At 38.1% G+C, this 18,119-nt stretch overlaps 1 protein-coding gene across 2 annotated transcripts in view; it reads left to right on the top strand.

Annotated features, from left to right (window-relative positions):
• ABCC4 (ATP binding cassette subfamily C member 4 (PEL blood group)) overlaps window positions 1-18,119 on the top strand; it is a 256,495-nt gene that overhangs the window by 10,963 nt on the left and 227,413 nt on the right. For both annotated transcript variants that reach the window (XM_075199901.1, XM_075199902.1), the window contains exon 2: window positions 11,948-12,058. In XM_075199901.1, coding sequence (XP_075056002.1) covers window positions 11,948-12,058 — 111 coding nt within the window. The remainder of the gene's footprint in view (window positions 1-11,947; window positions 12,059-18,119) is intronic.

Here is an 18,119-nt window from a genome sequence, read left to right as displayed (position 1 = left end):
TTAAGATTCAAATTGATTTAAACAAAGGAACATGTTAACGCCTCTGCCTCAGGTTAATAATGCTCATTGAACACACAAATATTTTAATTTCCAAAAATTCTTGATTTGTTGAGCTAAATTATTTTTTAATAACTCTAGGGGCTAGATTTACTAAGCTGCGAGTTTGAAAAAGTGGGGATGTTGCCTATAGCAACCAATCAGATTCTATCTATCATTTATTTAGTGCTTTCTACAAAATGACAGCTAGAATCTGATTGGTTGCTATAGGCAACTTGCCCGCTTTTTCAAACCCACAGCTTAGTAAATCTAGCCCTTGGAGTCAAGCAAGATTGATAAAACTTTTTTTTCTGGAATCCCCAGTGATTAACAATGGATAAAAATTTCAAAGTGATGTGTGGATTAGCCACTAAGATGTGAATTTTTTTATGAGACATATCACACTACTAGCTAGAGTTAGGGCTATGGGACTTTTTAAATATTTGAATATGTTTGGTGTGACTGCTGAAGACACTGCAGAGGCTGCATTATCCATTCAGACACAAAAATATACAGCAAATCTGTGTGAGGCGCAGTTTGTCTGGCATGCTTTTCACAGTGGTTGCAAGATAAGTTCAGTATTGGATATGGTAGTTGGGAGTAGTAGCCCATGGAGGTAATTGCTAACCTATGGTGGGGTTATGGGGCTATTAATGTAATAATGAGTGGTTTGGGGCTATTTAATTGAATGTGTGGCTGAATTTGGTTATAAGGAGGGCTATTTATTAAATGTGAACTATTTTATTAAATGTGAACTATTTAATATTATGCATGTATGAGTGGGATAAGTTTATTAAATGTGGTTGCTCTTTATTTAATGTTGGGGCCTGTTGAGTGCAGGAAAGCCTTGCTAGGATTTCCATATTTAATGTACATATCCTTTTTCCACACATGACTCCACCATTTCAGGTTCCAAATAAGCAGCAACTGAGCTTAAGACATGAGCAGCAGCAGGTATGAGAGAAGGACAGTCTGTCAAGTGTCCTGATTTAGTGGGGTAGTACCAAGTTTTGGTGACTGCTCTGCTCAGTCAGGACTTTGTCCTGACTGCAGGGACAGTTGAGAGGTATGTCCCGCTGCACATTGCCCTGCTTGTGAAGATACAGCTGAATACATCTAGCAGTAGTGTGTGCGGCTTTGCACATGTGTATAGCAATGCCCCTTACGTGCTGCACTCTGGCGGCACGGCATGGAAATCCCAATCTAGTAATCCTGCGTTTGCCCCTGAATAGTGATTGTTTACATCTAAGAACTTGCAGTGTACACTCTATGTATTATTTTCATACATAAAATACAGTAAAAATACAACAAATTTAATTTAATGGTGTTTCATTTTAAAATCTAGGAGCATCTTGCATTGAAGGTTGGGAAAGTACATGTAACCCAAATTATGAGCCAAGCTGCACGTACAGACCATGTCTGTGTGGCACCCACATGTACAGCACACAGTCCTTTCCCATTAAACAGATGAAGAACTGATCACAAGCCAAAAAAAGTGTTTTAAGAATGCTGAAGAGATAAAATCGCATATAAAAAGGATGGAATTACATGTACTGCTATCCCAGTTCAATTTTAAAGTTTAACTGAGCTGATCCATCCACAATGTCCTCCCAGGTTTCCAAAATTGCTGTAGTATAGTATCAGCAAAAGCATATTCGTCTGAAGAGTCTACCCATCTGGCTTTTTAAAGCTTCTAACCAGCCGAATAACTAGTTTTTTGGGCTCCACTAAGGGGAAGGAGTAGCTCAAATAAACTTTAATGTTCTTTACGAATAACTACTAATTTAAAAAAAAAAGAAAAAAATCAAGTTAAATAAAATAACTATATCCCCAAAATCTTCTCCTTAAAATGCACAAAATGTCTCACCTACCCCCATTACCTCCCTTGCCCAATCTCCCTGTATATAATATACTCACACCAATGAGAGCCTTTTCTTAAATTTATGTATTAAACCTTTTGTATCTTCACTATGAAGTGCCCGTGTTTTCACACAAAAGCAGAAAACAAAGTACCGTATATACTCGAGTATAAGCCGAGTTTTTCAGCACAATTTTTGTGCTGAAAAAGCCCCCCCTCGGCTTATACTCTAGTGATGCTTTAAGCCCACAATGCAGGGCCGTAAGGAGGGTGGTGCCTGCCTCCATAGCTTCAGCCCGCTTAAGGGCTGAAGAGAAAGTGAAGGAAAATATTAACGGAGAAGAGTTTGGTGCTTGCCGTTAGTGCCGCAGTGGAACGCACGTGCGTTCCACAGACAGGAAGCTCGGCACTTGCAATGCAAGTGCCGAACTTCCTGTCTGTGGAACGCACATGCGTTCCACTGCAGAGGTTAGTAAAAGATCTCTCTCTCTCTCTCTCTCTCTCTCTCTCTCTCTCTCTCTCTCATGCAGTTTGTATAACTCGAACTAATTCCTGCTCACATTTGAAAACGCTGAGTAGATAGTGAAATGTATAGCTACATCTACCTATTTCCTGGACATCCTTAAACCGCTGATAATAGCAACATGTTTTCATGGGGACCTGCGACATAAGGCACATACGCTTCCCCACATGGCTTCTTCATGTCAGCCAGCATCATTGGTATGAATTTTTAAGCAGCATCTGCATTTTGTTCACTAGTACTGAAGTCCTTTGTTTATAAGCAGCCTTGTATGGAGCTCTAGAACATTTCTGTACAAGTGCAGATCATGAAGGTTACAGTTTTATTTCCTATAAATTTGTATTCTAAGTATTTGTTTACTCTGCCTGACTTGTCCTGAAGTTTTGGAGTTGTATGCTCTTCTGAATAGTGTACCACAGTGTCTTAAAAAGTGTTAGTGTTATTTGATGTTAGTGTCAGTCTCTCCTGCAAACACAGTGGAGGTGGATCAGCAGACAAGTTTTTTTTTATTAAAGAAATTCACCAGTAGCTGCTGCATTTCCCACCCTAGGCTTATACTCGAGTCAATAAGTTTTCCCAGTTTTTTGTGGTAAAATTAGGTGCCTCGGCTTATATTCGGGTCGACTTATACTCGAGTATATACGGTACTGGCTATGTCATATTTTTACACCTCCAATCTAAAGGCCTTCGTTGTTTATCATGTGCTTTAAACAATCTGTTTTGAAATTGTAGCAAATAATAAAAACATAAGATCAAAAGGTTATTGGTAAGAATACATGATTTTAAAAAAGAATTCTACACAATTTGACATCAACAGTTTTATTAACGTTTTACTCTAATAAATTCTAATAAAACAGTATAACACTGTAAAATATGTGATGGCACAAGATAGCTTTGCAAAAAAAAAGAAAAAAAAAGATAGAGGTCCCAAAAAGAGAATCTTATTTTTTAGGATAGTGGCAAACAGTGTTCTAATTACCTATATGATATTATCAACATCCATTGTCTGCGAATCTACGCCATTAAATTTCAAGTAGGAGTATTTTTAAATGCTGACTCATTCTGAAGTAGATTGTATGCTTTCTATAGATTGCTGCTTCTATTCGTATTGGTTTAAATTGTCCGAACCCAGAGTCTCTGCCATACACCTCAAAATGTTCCAGTCTGTGCCCAAGTTTGCTCTACATTGCATACTACCACTACTGCTGCACTGAAACAGACCTGTATTGGTTAACGTGTACTGTATAGGCCAGTGCAGGGCATGCATAATGTGTTGTTAAGGGAGGGCATCATTCATCAGGGGAAGTGAGGGGATTCTATAATGTAGCAATGTGATAATGTGGACTTTGTAATTAGAAAAAGGCAACGGGTAGAGTGCATATAGTGTGTGTAAAATATATATATATATATATATATATATATATATATATATATATATAATATATATATATATATAAATTAATTATAGAATTAAAAGCCACCGTGTTAAAGGGAGAGACAACCAAAAGTACTGTGAATAGAGAGTGCTGGATTCATGGGAAGTTTTATGGGTGTGAAGTGGCTATACAATCACATCCGTGTGTAATCTCCCACTGCATTTATATGACTACATTGTGTCTATATTCTAATGCTCTGCACAGGAGGCTTGTTTAACAGTGGAGACAACAAGGAGGGATGTCCTTTTGGGGTTTCATATTAATTTTTTATAATTTAGGAGAGAATACATTTATTTAGAGAGCTACTATTTGAGTAGGATGCTATGTGTTCATTTAGAGGCTTTAATTAAATGATTTTCAGTTATCTAGGTGAATGAATATTGATCTCTGTAGCACTGAAAGTGTTAATTTAATTTGGGGTTGCATGAGCTTGGGGGATGTCTTGATGTCTATGGTGTGTGTTATGCGCACACCGTAGACATTGGCCCTTTTTGGGAATCCAGAATGTTGGAATGTATGATCATAACAAAAATGTAATCATGCGACAGGACACTGATCCTAAGCATACCAGCAAATCTACAACAGAGTGGCTGAACACAAAAAAAAATAAATCTAAGTTTTGGAATGGCCAAGTCAAAGTCCCCAAAAAAAAACTGCACATAAAAAAATTAAATACTCAGCATGGAACTTCTTAAATACCAGTAAACTTTATTGTGTTCAATGTTTCAAGTGCATGCAGTTCTCTTCGGTATGGGCTGGATAAAGAGAACATTGAATAAAATAAAATGTACTGTCAGTTAATAAGTCCAGTGTGAGCAAGACATTTGTAGATGTCAAAATTGACTCTTAGAATGACTAAAAACTATGTATAAAACACTCACTATATACTACTTTTTTCCTCTGTAAAATGACATTACAGTCACTGCTTCCAACTCCATGCAGAGCAGTATATCCTATTATAGACAGGGTGAGCAGTAAATGGAGCAAGCTGTAACAATTGCGCAATATTTAGTAGAGAGGAATGCCATGTTGGTATGAAGGATCTAGGCTGCAGGCATTGTAAGGATAGTGTTCTTCTAGTGCAGTAGAGAACTGTTGAACAGTTTCAAGGGTTCTGAGCACTGACAAGAGAATCCTTTGTACATTAAAAAGCAGCAATGGGGGGGTGAATGGGGAAGGGCAGGAAAAGAACAGTAGCATTACATTATTCGGTGGAGGATGTGGCCAGTAGGGGGGTCAGTCTGTTTGGATTACCTGACAGATATCTGTAGCCATGTTTTAAATAAATATTGTTTTCAGGAGAAGATTGGCACATATCCAGAAGACCTTTAACATTTAAATAAGTTTTTAGCTGATTATATTTAATTATAATAAAATAGATTATTTCTAATAGCACATTCATAAATGTTGTTATATCTGTATGGATGTTTTATAAAGATTAATGTTCCATGGTTCAGAGTATACAGACTTGAGGAATGGATTTGTTCTATTCTTGAATGCCCTCTGATTATACAGGAGAAACCTGTGATTTCATATTGTGTTGGTTTCTTGGTTAAGATGCACAAAAAATGCGTATAGATTTGTATCTAAATATTTACGTATCATATACTTGTGCCTGCATGCACATGGAGAGGAGGAACAAGGGAAGGCACATGTGGGCAAGCGTAGGCCAGGTACAATAAACGACTTGTTCACTTGGTTGCGTCATAACTAGATGTGTACGCATTCTTAGCTATGCCTTTTAGGAGGCGTATCTCTTCCGGATACTGGAGGTCTAGTGTAACAAAATGCGATGATGATGATCACTATCTGCAGCACTATCCAGCTTAAATACCATAAATCATTAGCATTGTGGAAATATTGTATCAAGTCACAGTCGTCTTTATTATTGGTAAATTAACATTTCCATTTGGGATACTGCAGGAAAAATTATAATGATTTTTAAAGGGGAAAACAATAGTTGTGGTGGTGTTTGTATTTAATTACATTTTATATGAATAATGTATTAACATCTCTCAAGCAAATATTGTCTCTCGTGTATATGGTTTCACTTCATGACATGTTTATATTATGTACAAACAGCCATACGAACACTGTTAAATCACACCTTTACCCTATTGTGGGATGTGATGTAAGTATACACACTTAAACGCCTAATGTACGTCTGGTGCAAATACTTATGTTCTTTTCCAGTATTTGTGTGCATCTAGCACACAATTCAGGACAGCGTTCGTTTATCATTATGATTTAGAGTTGGGCCAAAACGTGCCTCCACCTTGTCCGGACATTTTAAAATTGTCTCCCTCTTGCGGTAACAGGTTGGGTTTACTAGCAGTAGTATTTTCTATGGCAGCGCAATGTGGAACATGCAATTGCTGAAAACAAGTGTACAGAAACCAGTATTATGGGTATGTTAAAATAAATTAAAAAAAATAATAATAATGTTTTTTTATACATTTGTTAAAAAGTACATTGGTACTTTTTGATAAATGTAAATAGAAATCTATTTACAGAAACCTACATTTTTATCTCATCATCCCTCTTATTAAGAGTTCTAAGAAAGTGTCTTTCTTCAGTACCCCCAATTCATCCCTATAAATTCAACATATCTTTTCCAATATTCAGTAAACTATATTTCCCAAGGTTAAATGCTCTGACTTATTCAAAGGGAACTGATTGGATAATTGTTTTTTTTAGTTCATTGATATAGGGGTCAGACAGTATCCTATCATGGTGCTTTGAGTTAAACCCTTGAAATTAAGAAAAATCACAAAATTAGAATCTCAAACATGTTTATAGCTGTGATTCTAATATCTCTGATATTTTTAAAGGTACAGGGATTTTGACTTGTCTATTTTATACAGAGCATTATCTAAATGAGGAAAATTTGAAGTAGACGGGCGGTAATGAAAGAGAGAAGTATTGTTCAAAAAACAGTATATGAACAGATGTGCAAAATATTGTATTTGTCAATCTCTGGCATGGTTAAGGTATGTTGTAACAAGGAAACTGTAGTAAAAGCTATTATCTTTGACTAGTGATCTGGTTGTTATTATTATTATTTTCATCATCATCATTTATTTGTTGGGCGCCTCAAGGTGTCCGCAGCGCCGTACATAGTACAAACAGTAGACCATACAGGGTTAAACAGTACAGAACAATAAACACAAAGTACCAAAGCTTCAGAGACAGACATATGGAGTAAGAACGGAGCAGAAGAACAGGTATGGAGTCACGAGGGAAGAAGTGCCCTACTCATACGAGCTTACATCCTAAGGGAGGGTGGATAAATCAGACACGAGAGGGAGTGGTGATGCCAGGGGAGAGAAAAAGGGACCAGGGGAGAGAGATAAGAGCGAGCAGAGTAGATGAGGGGTTAAGTGCATGGTTGGTAGGCTTTGAGGAACAGGTGAGTTTTAAGTGCTCGTTTGAAGGAGCACAGATTGGGAGCGAGACGGATTGAGCGAGGGATGTCATTCCATTGCAGGGGGGCAGCACGGGAGTGAAAGAGAGGCGACGGTCATTACCAGAGCGCAGTGATCGGGCAGGAGTGTGAATCTGGTTGGCAGAGTTAACCTTATCTGTCATAGCTATTTACACAAGGATTCACTATAGTAGCATATTTTATAGCATGTTCCTGTCCACAGTCCTAGCAAAACCATTATAAATGATCTGTAGATTAGCAGTGTACTTACACCATTTTTATCAATGCTGGAATTATTAAATAGATAAGTGCTAATAAATATTGGTTGGAGAATATTAACTTGTCAAGGGTAATCTTTCTCTGAAAGAAATTTTCAGTAACCAGCTGGAAGGTAATTAAGAGATAAAATCTGTATTAAGCCATTCGCGTGAATGAAATTTTATCCTGGAAAATATGTTTATTCATTTTGAACTACAGTTGCTTTCATGTGTTTACTGTACCACACACAGTCTGAAAGCAGTGCTTACCATTTCATTCTAAGCTTGGATGTACTGAAAATGTTGTGAATTATTGTTGCCAGGGAAGTCCAAGGTGAGTTAAGTGGGGATAACTTCTACTAAATTGGTATTAGGCCATATTATCATTGTTCACAAATGGACTATTCTTGGCTGATACGTCATAATGTGGGAGTGTACACATTAATGGAGTGCCGAAAAATACAAAGGCATAGTACTGAAACAGCGCTTCCTACTGTGTGGAACTTCTGATCTGGCATAGGTGACCAGATGCTAATTTACGGGTATAATTAACACATATACAAATACAGTATGGGATGGTTAATCTTTGCCAACACCAAGATTTTTGCTTGAATCAAGACGAGACATTGTAACAAATTAGTCTTTAGGTAATGGATGTGGATGGCCCAGGGCTAAGAGGATGCTAGGACAGAACACCTTTCAGGACACATAACGTAATTGTGGGTAACCAAGGAGGCTCTTCATGCATAGAAACACTATGGAAAATTGTAGATGTCATGATCAAGAAAAGGCTGCTGTGAGCATGTTACACCCTGCTAGTCATGGCTGGATCGCATGCGAGATGATCTTCCTGGTCTAGTGGGTGATGAGCATTAAGGTGATTATCTGGGTTGACTCTGGCCTGATGGGGGCTGGCCCAACTAGTGCTCTGTGGCTGATGTCATCCATGCACTGTGTGTCGGATCATGGATCCATTGGGGAAGGAGCTGTATTAATGTTATCTGGGTATTTGTATTAAAGTGTAGTAATGACGTGTGGGAGCTGGTAATGTGATGTATATTAATGTTCTATAAACCAGTATCTTTCATAATTAAAATAGCCACCTATAAACGATTTAACTCCAGATATGCACCATTATTCAGCTTTACTAAGTATGCAATATTTTATTAGTCTTCACATTAAGTTATGTGATACGAACACCTGAACATGAAATCTATATGTGCTTTTTGAACATCTCCTTTCAGAAGCATGGACATTAATATGTTGTTGGACCCCCCCCCCCCCCCCATTTGATGCTATCACAGCCTCTATATTTCTGGAAAGGCTTTCTGTTAGATTTTGTAACATGGTTGCGGGGATTCGCATCCTTTCAGCCACAAGATCATTAATGAGGTTGAGCACTGATGTTGAGCGATCAAGACCTACTCAAGGAAGCGCTCCAATTCATTCCACAGGTGTTTGATAATGTTGTGGTAATGGCTATGTGCAGGTGAGTACAGTTCTTCCACATCAAACTCTGGAAACCACTTTTTCATTATTCCTCTTCCACCAAACTTTACAGTTGGCAGTATGGATTTGGCTAGGAAGCATTGCGCATGGTAATCTGAGGCTTGTGTGGGGCTGCTTGGCCATTGAAACCCAATCTAGATAAAAAAATTCTTGTTATGTCGTTTCTTACAGAGGCCGTTTGGAGCTCGGTAGTGAGTGATGCAACTGAGGACATATGATTTTTACACAATTCAGCACTTTACTGTCTTGCTCTGTGACTTTTTTTGTGGCCTACCTCTTCACAGCTGAGGTGTTGTTGCTCCTAGACTTTTCCACTTCACAATAACAGCACTTCTTTTGACCAGGGCAGCTCTAGCAGGGCAGACATTTGACATTGAAAAGCATTGAGCTTTTCAATACTAGCCATTCTACTGCTAATGTTTGACTATGGAGATCAAATGGTTGCTTTCTTTATTTTGTGTTGCTGTTTGCAGTGGGTATGTCCACATACTATTGTATGTATATATGGGAGGGTCCTAATACCATACCAAAGGTCCCATGGTGACTTAATTCGGCTCTGCGGCTAGGTCACTTTGATTAAGTCTTAAATCATCATTTTCTACCAAAGATTTCCAAGTTATATGTTCTAATGTTCTTTCAGCAACTAAATTATGTTGTAGAATATTTCTCAATTATAACAAAAGTAAGTATATCATATTTTATTGTACAAATATAAATGCTAATTGTGTTGTAATATGTCTGCAGCTCAGACTTTAAGTATTCAACTTGTTTGAGTGTTGGATTAGAGATCCTCAAGGGATCAGCATAGAACAATTAACAGCACTCCTTTCCAACAAGCTTGTTTCCTTTTTAATTGAAGCTATATTGCTCAAACAATGGAACAGCATGCAGGCACTTACTGTTAGAAGCATGGCCAATGTAATAAGAAACATATTTGTGTTCTATTATGAACTATGAGTTTTTGAAGGCATTTCAATGGTATGTATCTGGAATGGAAGCATTCTACATTATTATCCATTCTTATGTTTTCATTTAACTTGTTTTGACTATTTTTTGTTTGTGTTTTGAGGAGATCTAAATAATTGTCATGAACTAGCAAGAGCAAGATGATTCTTTTGAGCCTGGTCTACTGTGGTGCAACTATTACCAACACATCTTTTTAAATATTTTAAACTAGTTATAAATATTTTAGAGGACCACAATAACCCCTAGATTTTCCAGATATGGACCATGAGGTAAAATACATTGCTTGGGGGTTACTTAACATTCCATGGCAGCTTTGTTGAAAAGGAAAGTATTTCCTTCCCACACAGTACATACTACTGCCATTCCTCATACATTAAAACAGTGTCCTCTTGGGATCTGCCTTACCCTGTATATTAATCAACTAACCGATTAACTAACAGACTTTGGTTTTATTGACAGCAAGGCTGAAAAGCTGTGAGCCACTAGATATGCCTGCTTTGTTACCTCCCTCCTAACATGACAACCTGTTGCAGAGGAGTCAGAGAGAACATGGGGAATGTGTGTGTGTGTGTGTGTGTGTGTGTGTTTTAGTTTAACCCATACCTCTGGGACATTAATGTAATACTGAAATATTTTCTGATGGCGTCCATGTTTCCAAAATGTTTACTTTTTCAGGAAGTGACAAAAGTGATATATTTTACAGGTGTTTAACAAAACAGCTTCTCTGCTTCATTACTCTTTCTACATTAAATTTACCTCAGCCATAGTTTGCAATGCCCACAAGACACCCAGCACCACTAGTGTACCTGATCCCCTTACTCCCAGCACCCTTCAGCATTCCTCAATGCAGCAATGTATCATAGACAAAATAATCTACTTATTAAAATATCTATCTGTATGTATATCTCAGATATAAAATATGCACACACAGATATAGATAAGATAGATCTATAAGGATTTTAGAAGTCCTCCCAGAGTTTAATGACCTACATAAAGTCATCAGTCTGCTTCTATGTATGAATGTTCTGTTACTTCTTTTTTTAGTTGTGGATAAGGTTATCCTTTTAATAAAGGTCTATTTGCAAATACTTATTTAATTTCTACACGCTATCATTTTTTAACATTTAATCATTGGTAATCTGTTAATATTATTAGGATAAATGAGGATTAATTCAGCAGTTTTATTATGTGTAAAGGTATACCTTTGGAGTTTGCCCACTATTGCAATAACAATGCTTCTTCTAATTAGATATACAAATATTCCTATTAAGTTATGGTAGCAAAGTAAATCTACAGGAAACTAGATCTATCAAGGGCTTAATGCATTCCTTAATCTTTTGTTTGTCTTGTCACCAAGTATGTCTTCTGTCTGGAGTCCGGTTTAACTCTGTACACACCCACAGTGTATTTTATGAGCACATGTCCCCTATTACTTTTTTGTGTAGCTTTTTAAAGTGCATGTCCACAACAAAGTGAAATGATATGTATTGCAATATGTGTGTTTTATGTTTTGAAGCGTCTGTCTATTTTGTTACATACTTTTTGAATTAGAACAGAAAATAACCTTTACACACAATACCTTATCTGTGGGGAGTTTGTATATTCTCCCTGTATTTGGCGTGGGTTTCCTCCCACGTGTGTGTGTGTGTTGGGAATTTAGACTGTAAGCCCCAATTGGGCAGGGACTGATGTGAGCGAGTGCTCTGTACAGCGTTGCAGAATTAGCGACGCTATGTAAAAAAATTGTGATGATGATAAATACAGGGTGACAGTCGTTTCATTAGGAACTGAGCAAAGTCAGCCCTATGTGAATCCTTGAAAATCGGTCCTGCCTTTTCCTCCATCCTGCTTTCTATTTCTATAACTAAATAAGAAATGTGTGTATGTATGTAGATATTTAATTATTTTTATTAATGATTGTTTTCAATGTTGTATTTTTAGTTGGCTGAATTCTTTATTTCTTATTGGTCACAAACGAAAGCTTGAAGAAGATGACATGTACAAAGTGCTCCCGGAAGACAGCTCAGAGTATCTTGGAGAGGAGCTTCAATGGTAAGGGATTTCTCAGACCTGTTCTTGCTAATGCTGCTTTTTTTTATTAACACTCTAAATTATTGTATAAAATGCACCAAGTCCAAGAAACCTTTTTTTTTTTTTTTTACGCATAGAACAGAAACTATATATTATATATGGTTATTAATTTATTTTGTCATTTCAGGTAATTTACCTAACATGTTATTTTACTTTTTCGTGATCTTTCTCCGCTGTTTTATCACACTATTCCCCAATTTATAGGATATTAAATATACTGCTCCCCCTGGGAGGCCACAATTTCTAGCAGGATGTTGCTTTATATCACATTAACTACATGGAGTATTAGCAGTGCTCTTTTCTAATATGTGTGTGTTTTGTTGTTTTTTGTAGTATGAATCCAACAGATTTCAGTTCGGTCCAATCTTTCTGTTTGGATAATATTGTTGTGGTCATAACATAAATATTATAACGGTTTCAGATTAAATAGAGGAGTAAATATAAGGTCTCGGAGGGTTACACTAAATTAGAAATTGGTGTAGGTTATTTATAATTCTAAACCAGACTAGAATACAGATTTTTAAATGTGGGTTAAACTGGATTTAACAGTCGTATAACACTATATAAACTTCTATGTATTGTGAAATGGTGAACATTTAAATAATGTCACGTGGCAAGTATTTTCCTAGGAAAACTGCTTATTTCATTATGTATTGTTTAAAAATTCTAAAATTTGCTAAACAACTGGTCACAATACTTAGAAGAAAATATTCAGGGTTAATTACCAAGAAATGGAACAATACAAGTGCCAAAGCGCTTACATTCTGTGAGGATTTGTGTGCCTGTAATAGTTATTTTTAGCAGTTATTTATGTTGAGCATACATGTTATGTGTTTGTTTGCAGTGCTTTACAGAGCCCAGTAGAGTTTACAATGTATATTACCTACCACAGAGACACACTCATTAAGATTAATTGGCTTCTGACAAAATGGAGAATGCCTTTAAAATGTGGGAGTAAACTGGAATAAATTTACGCAGATATGGGAAAGCTCCACACAGATGGGGTTCTGGTCAGAATCGACCCCAGCTCTGTAAGGTAGCAATGCTAACCACTCTGCCACAAGCTGATGAGTTCTGTTTTATTATGGCTTGTACTGCAATGTAGCACTGTGACAGGATGGACCTCCTATGCCACCCTGTCTGTTATTGCTGGGGACCGTCTTTGCTCGTCTTTCCACTGTCCCCTTTATTTCTCCCAAATTGCGCCTTCTAACCGCAGTAGGAGTGGCTTTTGCTGTTGTATCCACTAGGCATCTTCACTGGCACCTAGAGCCGCGTCCTTCTAGGTAACTCTCGCTACTAGTGTACCCCCTTGCTGGGTAGCTGGCTGGTACACCTGACCTCTTGTCTTCAGATCAGGGTTGCTGGGGAAGGTTCTCCATGACCTATCACACTGGCAAGAGCTGCAGGTCGTGGGCAGAGCGTTGGTACTGGAATGTTGGGTCCCAACCTCAAAACAGCCGGATAACGGATTAGATTGCTCTAATCTGTAGATCACATGAATTGCTGCAGATAAGTAGGCATCAAAGCAAGATCTTTAGCTCAAGTATCCTAATAAGGACAGTTACACTAGTTTGTGGTACTTGTGATCTTCAGAAAGTTACTGATGGAATAATACTACATTACGGTCCATTAGTCTGCTTTTTATACAAATTTATACAGACACCCTAGCAGGAGGTAGCCAGCCTTCTGTCCCTCTAACCAATTCAGGTGCTTCATGCAGCCTGCACATAAATTAGCCTGGAAGGGGTTAACACCTTTTTACTTTGCTGCTAGTGGCACTACAATGTCTGAGGTTTAATATTGAATGTTTACCACCCAGATATAACATTTTCTCTAATCTTGCTTTCAATGCAGATTAACTTCCAAAATTCACATTAATCTGTGATCTTACACACATAGGAAGTCTACCAGCCAGTCTAATTACCACTCCTCTGCTTTTAGGCTCAGTAGACGTGTTGGTCACTCAGCGATGAAAAGGTCTAATTAACATGAGATTACCTGTCTCCAGACAGTTACAAAAACACTTCCCCCTCCACATATATGCTTACTTGGGATTTCCTATAGAAATGTTACAAAACCCAAACATAACTTACTGTCTCGAAAATCAATACCTCAGAAATTAGTACATTTTCTATTATCCAGTATCAAAAATCAGTACATTTGCAACTGTATAAATTGTCGCGCTGTGCTAATAATTTAAATATATTTATATAATAAGTTATTTATAAGTGATCCAGCCACAAGCATCTTCTGTGAATAAGCAATTTCTTGCTCTGATTCCAATAAATGCATTGTGCAGACCATCTGAGTTTATTGAAAACGAATACATATCTCTTTAGGGCATTGATTTATTTATACATAATGTGGGAAAAGTTTGTTAATTAACTTTTTTGACGCTTTTCCTCCTCACTTGCATTAATAAATACTTTAGTGTCTTTCAACAGCATTATGCAATGTTTTACTTTTCAATTTTCTGTGATATGTCCTGGTCTTTGTCATCATTTTTGACATCATTGTGCTGTAGCACAACATAGTGCAGCAAAATATGTTACTCCTTTATAGACAAGACATTTTTTTTACAATTTTAATAATTATAATAATTTTAAAAGTTCAAGGTGAATCTGCCACAATGTAGTAACATTTAACATCTAATAATTAAAATGTATGAATAAAATATCAAGGTTGCTGTTTGTTCCAAAAAAAGGCTCATTTTGTTTCTTAAGCCCCTTCTTTTTTTTTTCTGCTGGAAGTCTGTATTTCATATTTTAAACGCAGTATAGTTTTGTGTGGGGTTGAATATTTTAAATTATTTATCTCCACTATATCCATATACAATGCCTTTTACAGTCATTTCGTTGTAAATACAAAATTGAGATAAATATTGAAACATATTTAATATTGTTTCCTCTGCCTCACCGCCATCTCCTCCTGGATGTCCGCGCGCTTTCTCAAAATCAATATCTCGAAAACGGAACTCATTGTCTTTCCTCCGTCCAGACTCCCTTCCCACCACGACCTCTCTATTGTCATCAACAACACCACCGTCTCCTCTGTCACCCAACTCCGCTGCCTGGGGGTCACCCTTGACTCCTCTCTCTCTTTCGCCCCCCACATTCACTCACTTGCCCAAGCCTGTCGCTTCCAACTACGCAACATTGCCCGCATCCGTCCCTTTCTCTCTCAGGATGCCACCAAGACCATCATACACGCACTCATCATCTCCCGCCTGGATTACTGCAACCTCCTCCTCACCGGCCTCCCCTACTCCTATCCCTCCGCCCTCCGCTCTGTACTCAACGCGGCCGCTAGACTCATCTTTCTCTCACGCCGCTCCTCATCTGCCTCCCCTCTCTGCCTTGCCTTACACTGGCTCCCCTTCCCCTACAGAATCCTTTTCAAACTCCTCACCACCACTTACAAGGCTCTCTCCCACTCTACTGCCCCCTATATCTCTAACCTCCTCTCCATTCACACTCCTGCTCGCTCCCTGCGCTCAGCCAATGATCGCCGACTCTCCTCCACTCTTATCACCTCTTTCCACTCAAGAATCCAAGACTTTTCCCGTGCCGCCCCCCCTTCACTGGAATAACCTCCCTCGTTCCATCCGCCTCTCTCCTACTCTGTGCTCCTTCAAACGTGCACTGAAAACCCACCTCTTCCTTAAAGCCTACCAACCATCCACTTAACCCCTTCACCTCCACTCGCTCTCCCCTCTGCCTCTTCTGGCTCCCCTTGTGTCTTTCTGTTTTCCCTCCCTTAGGATGTAAGCTCAAATGAGCAGGGCTGTCTTCCCTCCTGTCTCCTCACCTGTTCTTCTGCTCCATGTTTATTGCTGAACTTGCCTGGAGTTTCTGAAGTACTGGTATTTTTGTTTATTGTTTTGTGCTGTTTCACCCTGTATAGTGTACTGTTTGTATGGTGTATGGCACCGCGGAAACCTTGTGGCGCCTAACAAATAAAGGATAATAATAATAATATTGTAAGATACAAGTCGACTGTTGTAGTGCTTTTTATTCTAAAGAATTACAGTAATTATGGGGTTCCCAACTTCTCCACAGAGCACTAGGAAAAAAGGCAAATTGTAATCTCTAGCCGTCCATTAATGGGCAGATCACAGTTTTTGTGTCATTTCCTTTCGACCTCAGTTATCGGAGTATTCCAGGGTGAACTGTTTGCTAAAGGGGGGCAAAGGATTATATTAGAAAGGTTTTTCAAAAAGGGGCGACCCATTCAAAATAATTTTATTTTTTTATTTATTCTGATACAGACACAGACAGTCTAGAAATTAATTGTTTCTGTGCATTGTAGCATATCCCTGTGTGTTTGGAAGAAAATAAATACATGAGATCTGTTATTTTTACTTTAAGGTTTTGGGAGCTACTGTCCAGGAAGTTGTGACTTTAAATGCCTCAATGTATTTTGAGAAGGAAATATGACTGCTACCCCATAGTCCTAATAAAGGCCCTGCTGGATCTCCATAAGCTATTGTACTTCCTCTTGTTAACAATTATGCAGTCGCTATCTGAATTTCTTTCCGTAGCCAGATTGCTATCACAGCACCATATTTCCTTCATCAGGAAACTTTGGAGAATATTATTACTAAACACTTCAGACTTGAGGGGAAATGTTTCATCAAGCAGTAATTATAAATGCCTATGACTGCTGTTTCAACCTTGTGCACTCACAAATATGTCTGTTGCCCGTAAATTAATGTCTGTTTCATAAGTGTGTCTGTCTTCTGCTTATCAGTTAAAAAATTAACAGAGAAGGAAGTTTTACACCCTTAGCTCTCCTAAATACTGGAAATTGTATTCTGTGCCAGTAACACTAATCCAATACCCTGCATTCATTTTGGGTGATTGGTAAGGGTTGTGGCTTCTGTAACTATTGTCTTGCAGCAGCTTCAGCCAGTTTGGCTGTCATGCAAGAGCTTCAACCAATGAGATGGGTCACCTGCAGTAGCTGTAACCAGTGAAACTGCAGCAATCATCTAACGTGAAGGATTTTTCCATTAGAAACAGTGTTGGGGGTTTCTTTTCATTTATTTTTTGCCTGGTCTTAATTTTTGATGCCCATTGCCTATTCAGAAGCATGGTTGCTCTTATTCAGTGTGCATTATCTTGACACATGGGTGAGTCCCTTGATACTATTTCTAGATATACCAGATGTTTGGTTGTTTTCTTGGGACTCAGACTCAATCAAGTGATGCCATACACTCGAACTATATATTCTGGTTGTTTGATTATTTCTTGCTTGATCAGCAGGACACTGAGCCTTCTCTTAGCAATACGATGCTTGTATGTATTTTGGTTGATGATTCGACATGACTCTGAATAAAAGAAAAATGTTGTTCGGCGCTCAGAAACAAACAGAATTTAAAAATCACTGTGTCAGCATAAACATAAAGGAGAATTTTGTGCACAATATAGCTATATTGGGGTTAAGCTCAGGTTCAGGGGAAGGTTTTAAATGGAACACCCTGAATGTAAATTTGTATCACTAGCTTAGGGACTCACCTACAGGAGATGCCTTGACGTCCGGCAGGTGAGCTTAACCCCAATATAGCTATATTGTGCACAAAATTCTCCTTTATGTTTAGTGATTTTTAAATTCTGTTTGTTTCTGAGCGCCGGACAACATTTTTCTTTTATTTGCACTTGCACATTGGTCCTATTTGTCCTTGGCTGCCGTTTCAAATGATTTTATACACTTGTACACATTTCATTAATTTAAAGAAGCGCCCTTTTTTTCTTTCACATGACTCTGAATAGCCTGATCTTTGCCGTCTCTGCTAGTGGTCTGCTACTGACATTTTGGATTATCTTCTTGAACTTGTTTTAAGCAGCCCCTCACTGGGAATCCTTGAGGGCCTACTTCATGAAGTCCATTCCTGTTGCAGGATACTCTGGTACCAACTAAATGGACCACTTGACTCTGCATCCCAAAGGAGGTAGTGCAACCTCAGAGGGTCCACTCTCAGTGATTCTTTTAAGTCGCTGGTTCTGTCCTTATTTCTTTG

Source organism: Mixophyes fleayi, chromosome 2 (assembly GCF_038048845.1).
Source record: "Mixophyes fleayi isolate aMixFle1 chromosome 2, aMixFle1.hap1, whole genome shotgun sequence".
NCBI lineage: Eukaryota > Metazoa > Chordata > Amphibia > Anura > Limnodynastidae > Mixophyes > Mixophyes fleayi.
The sequence above is the reverse complement of the archived record's forward strand: the minus strand, read 5'-3'. Positions and strand labels throughout refer to the sequence as shown.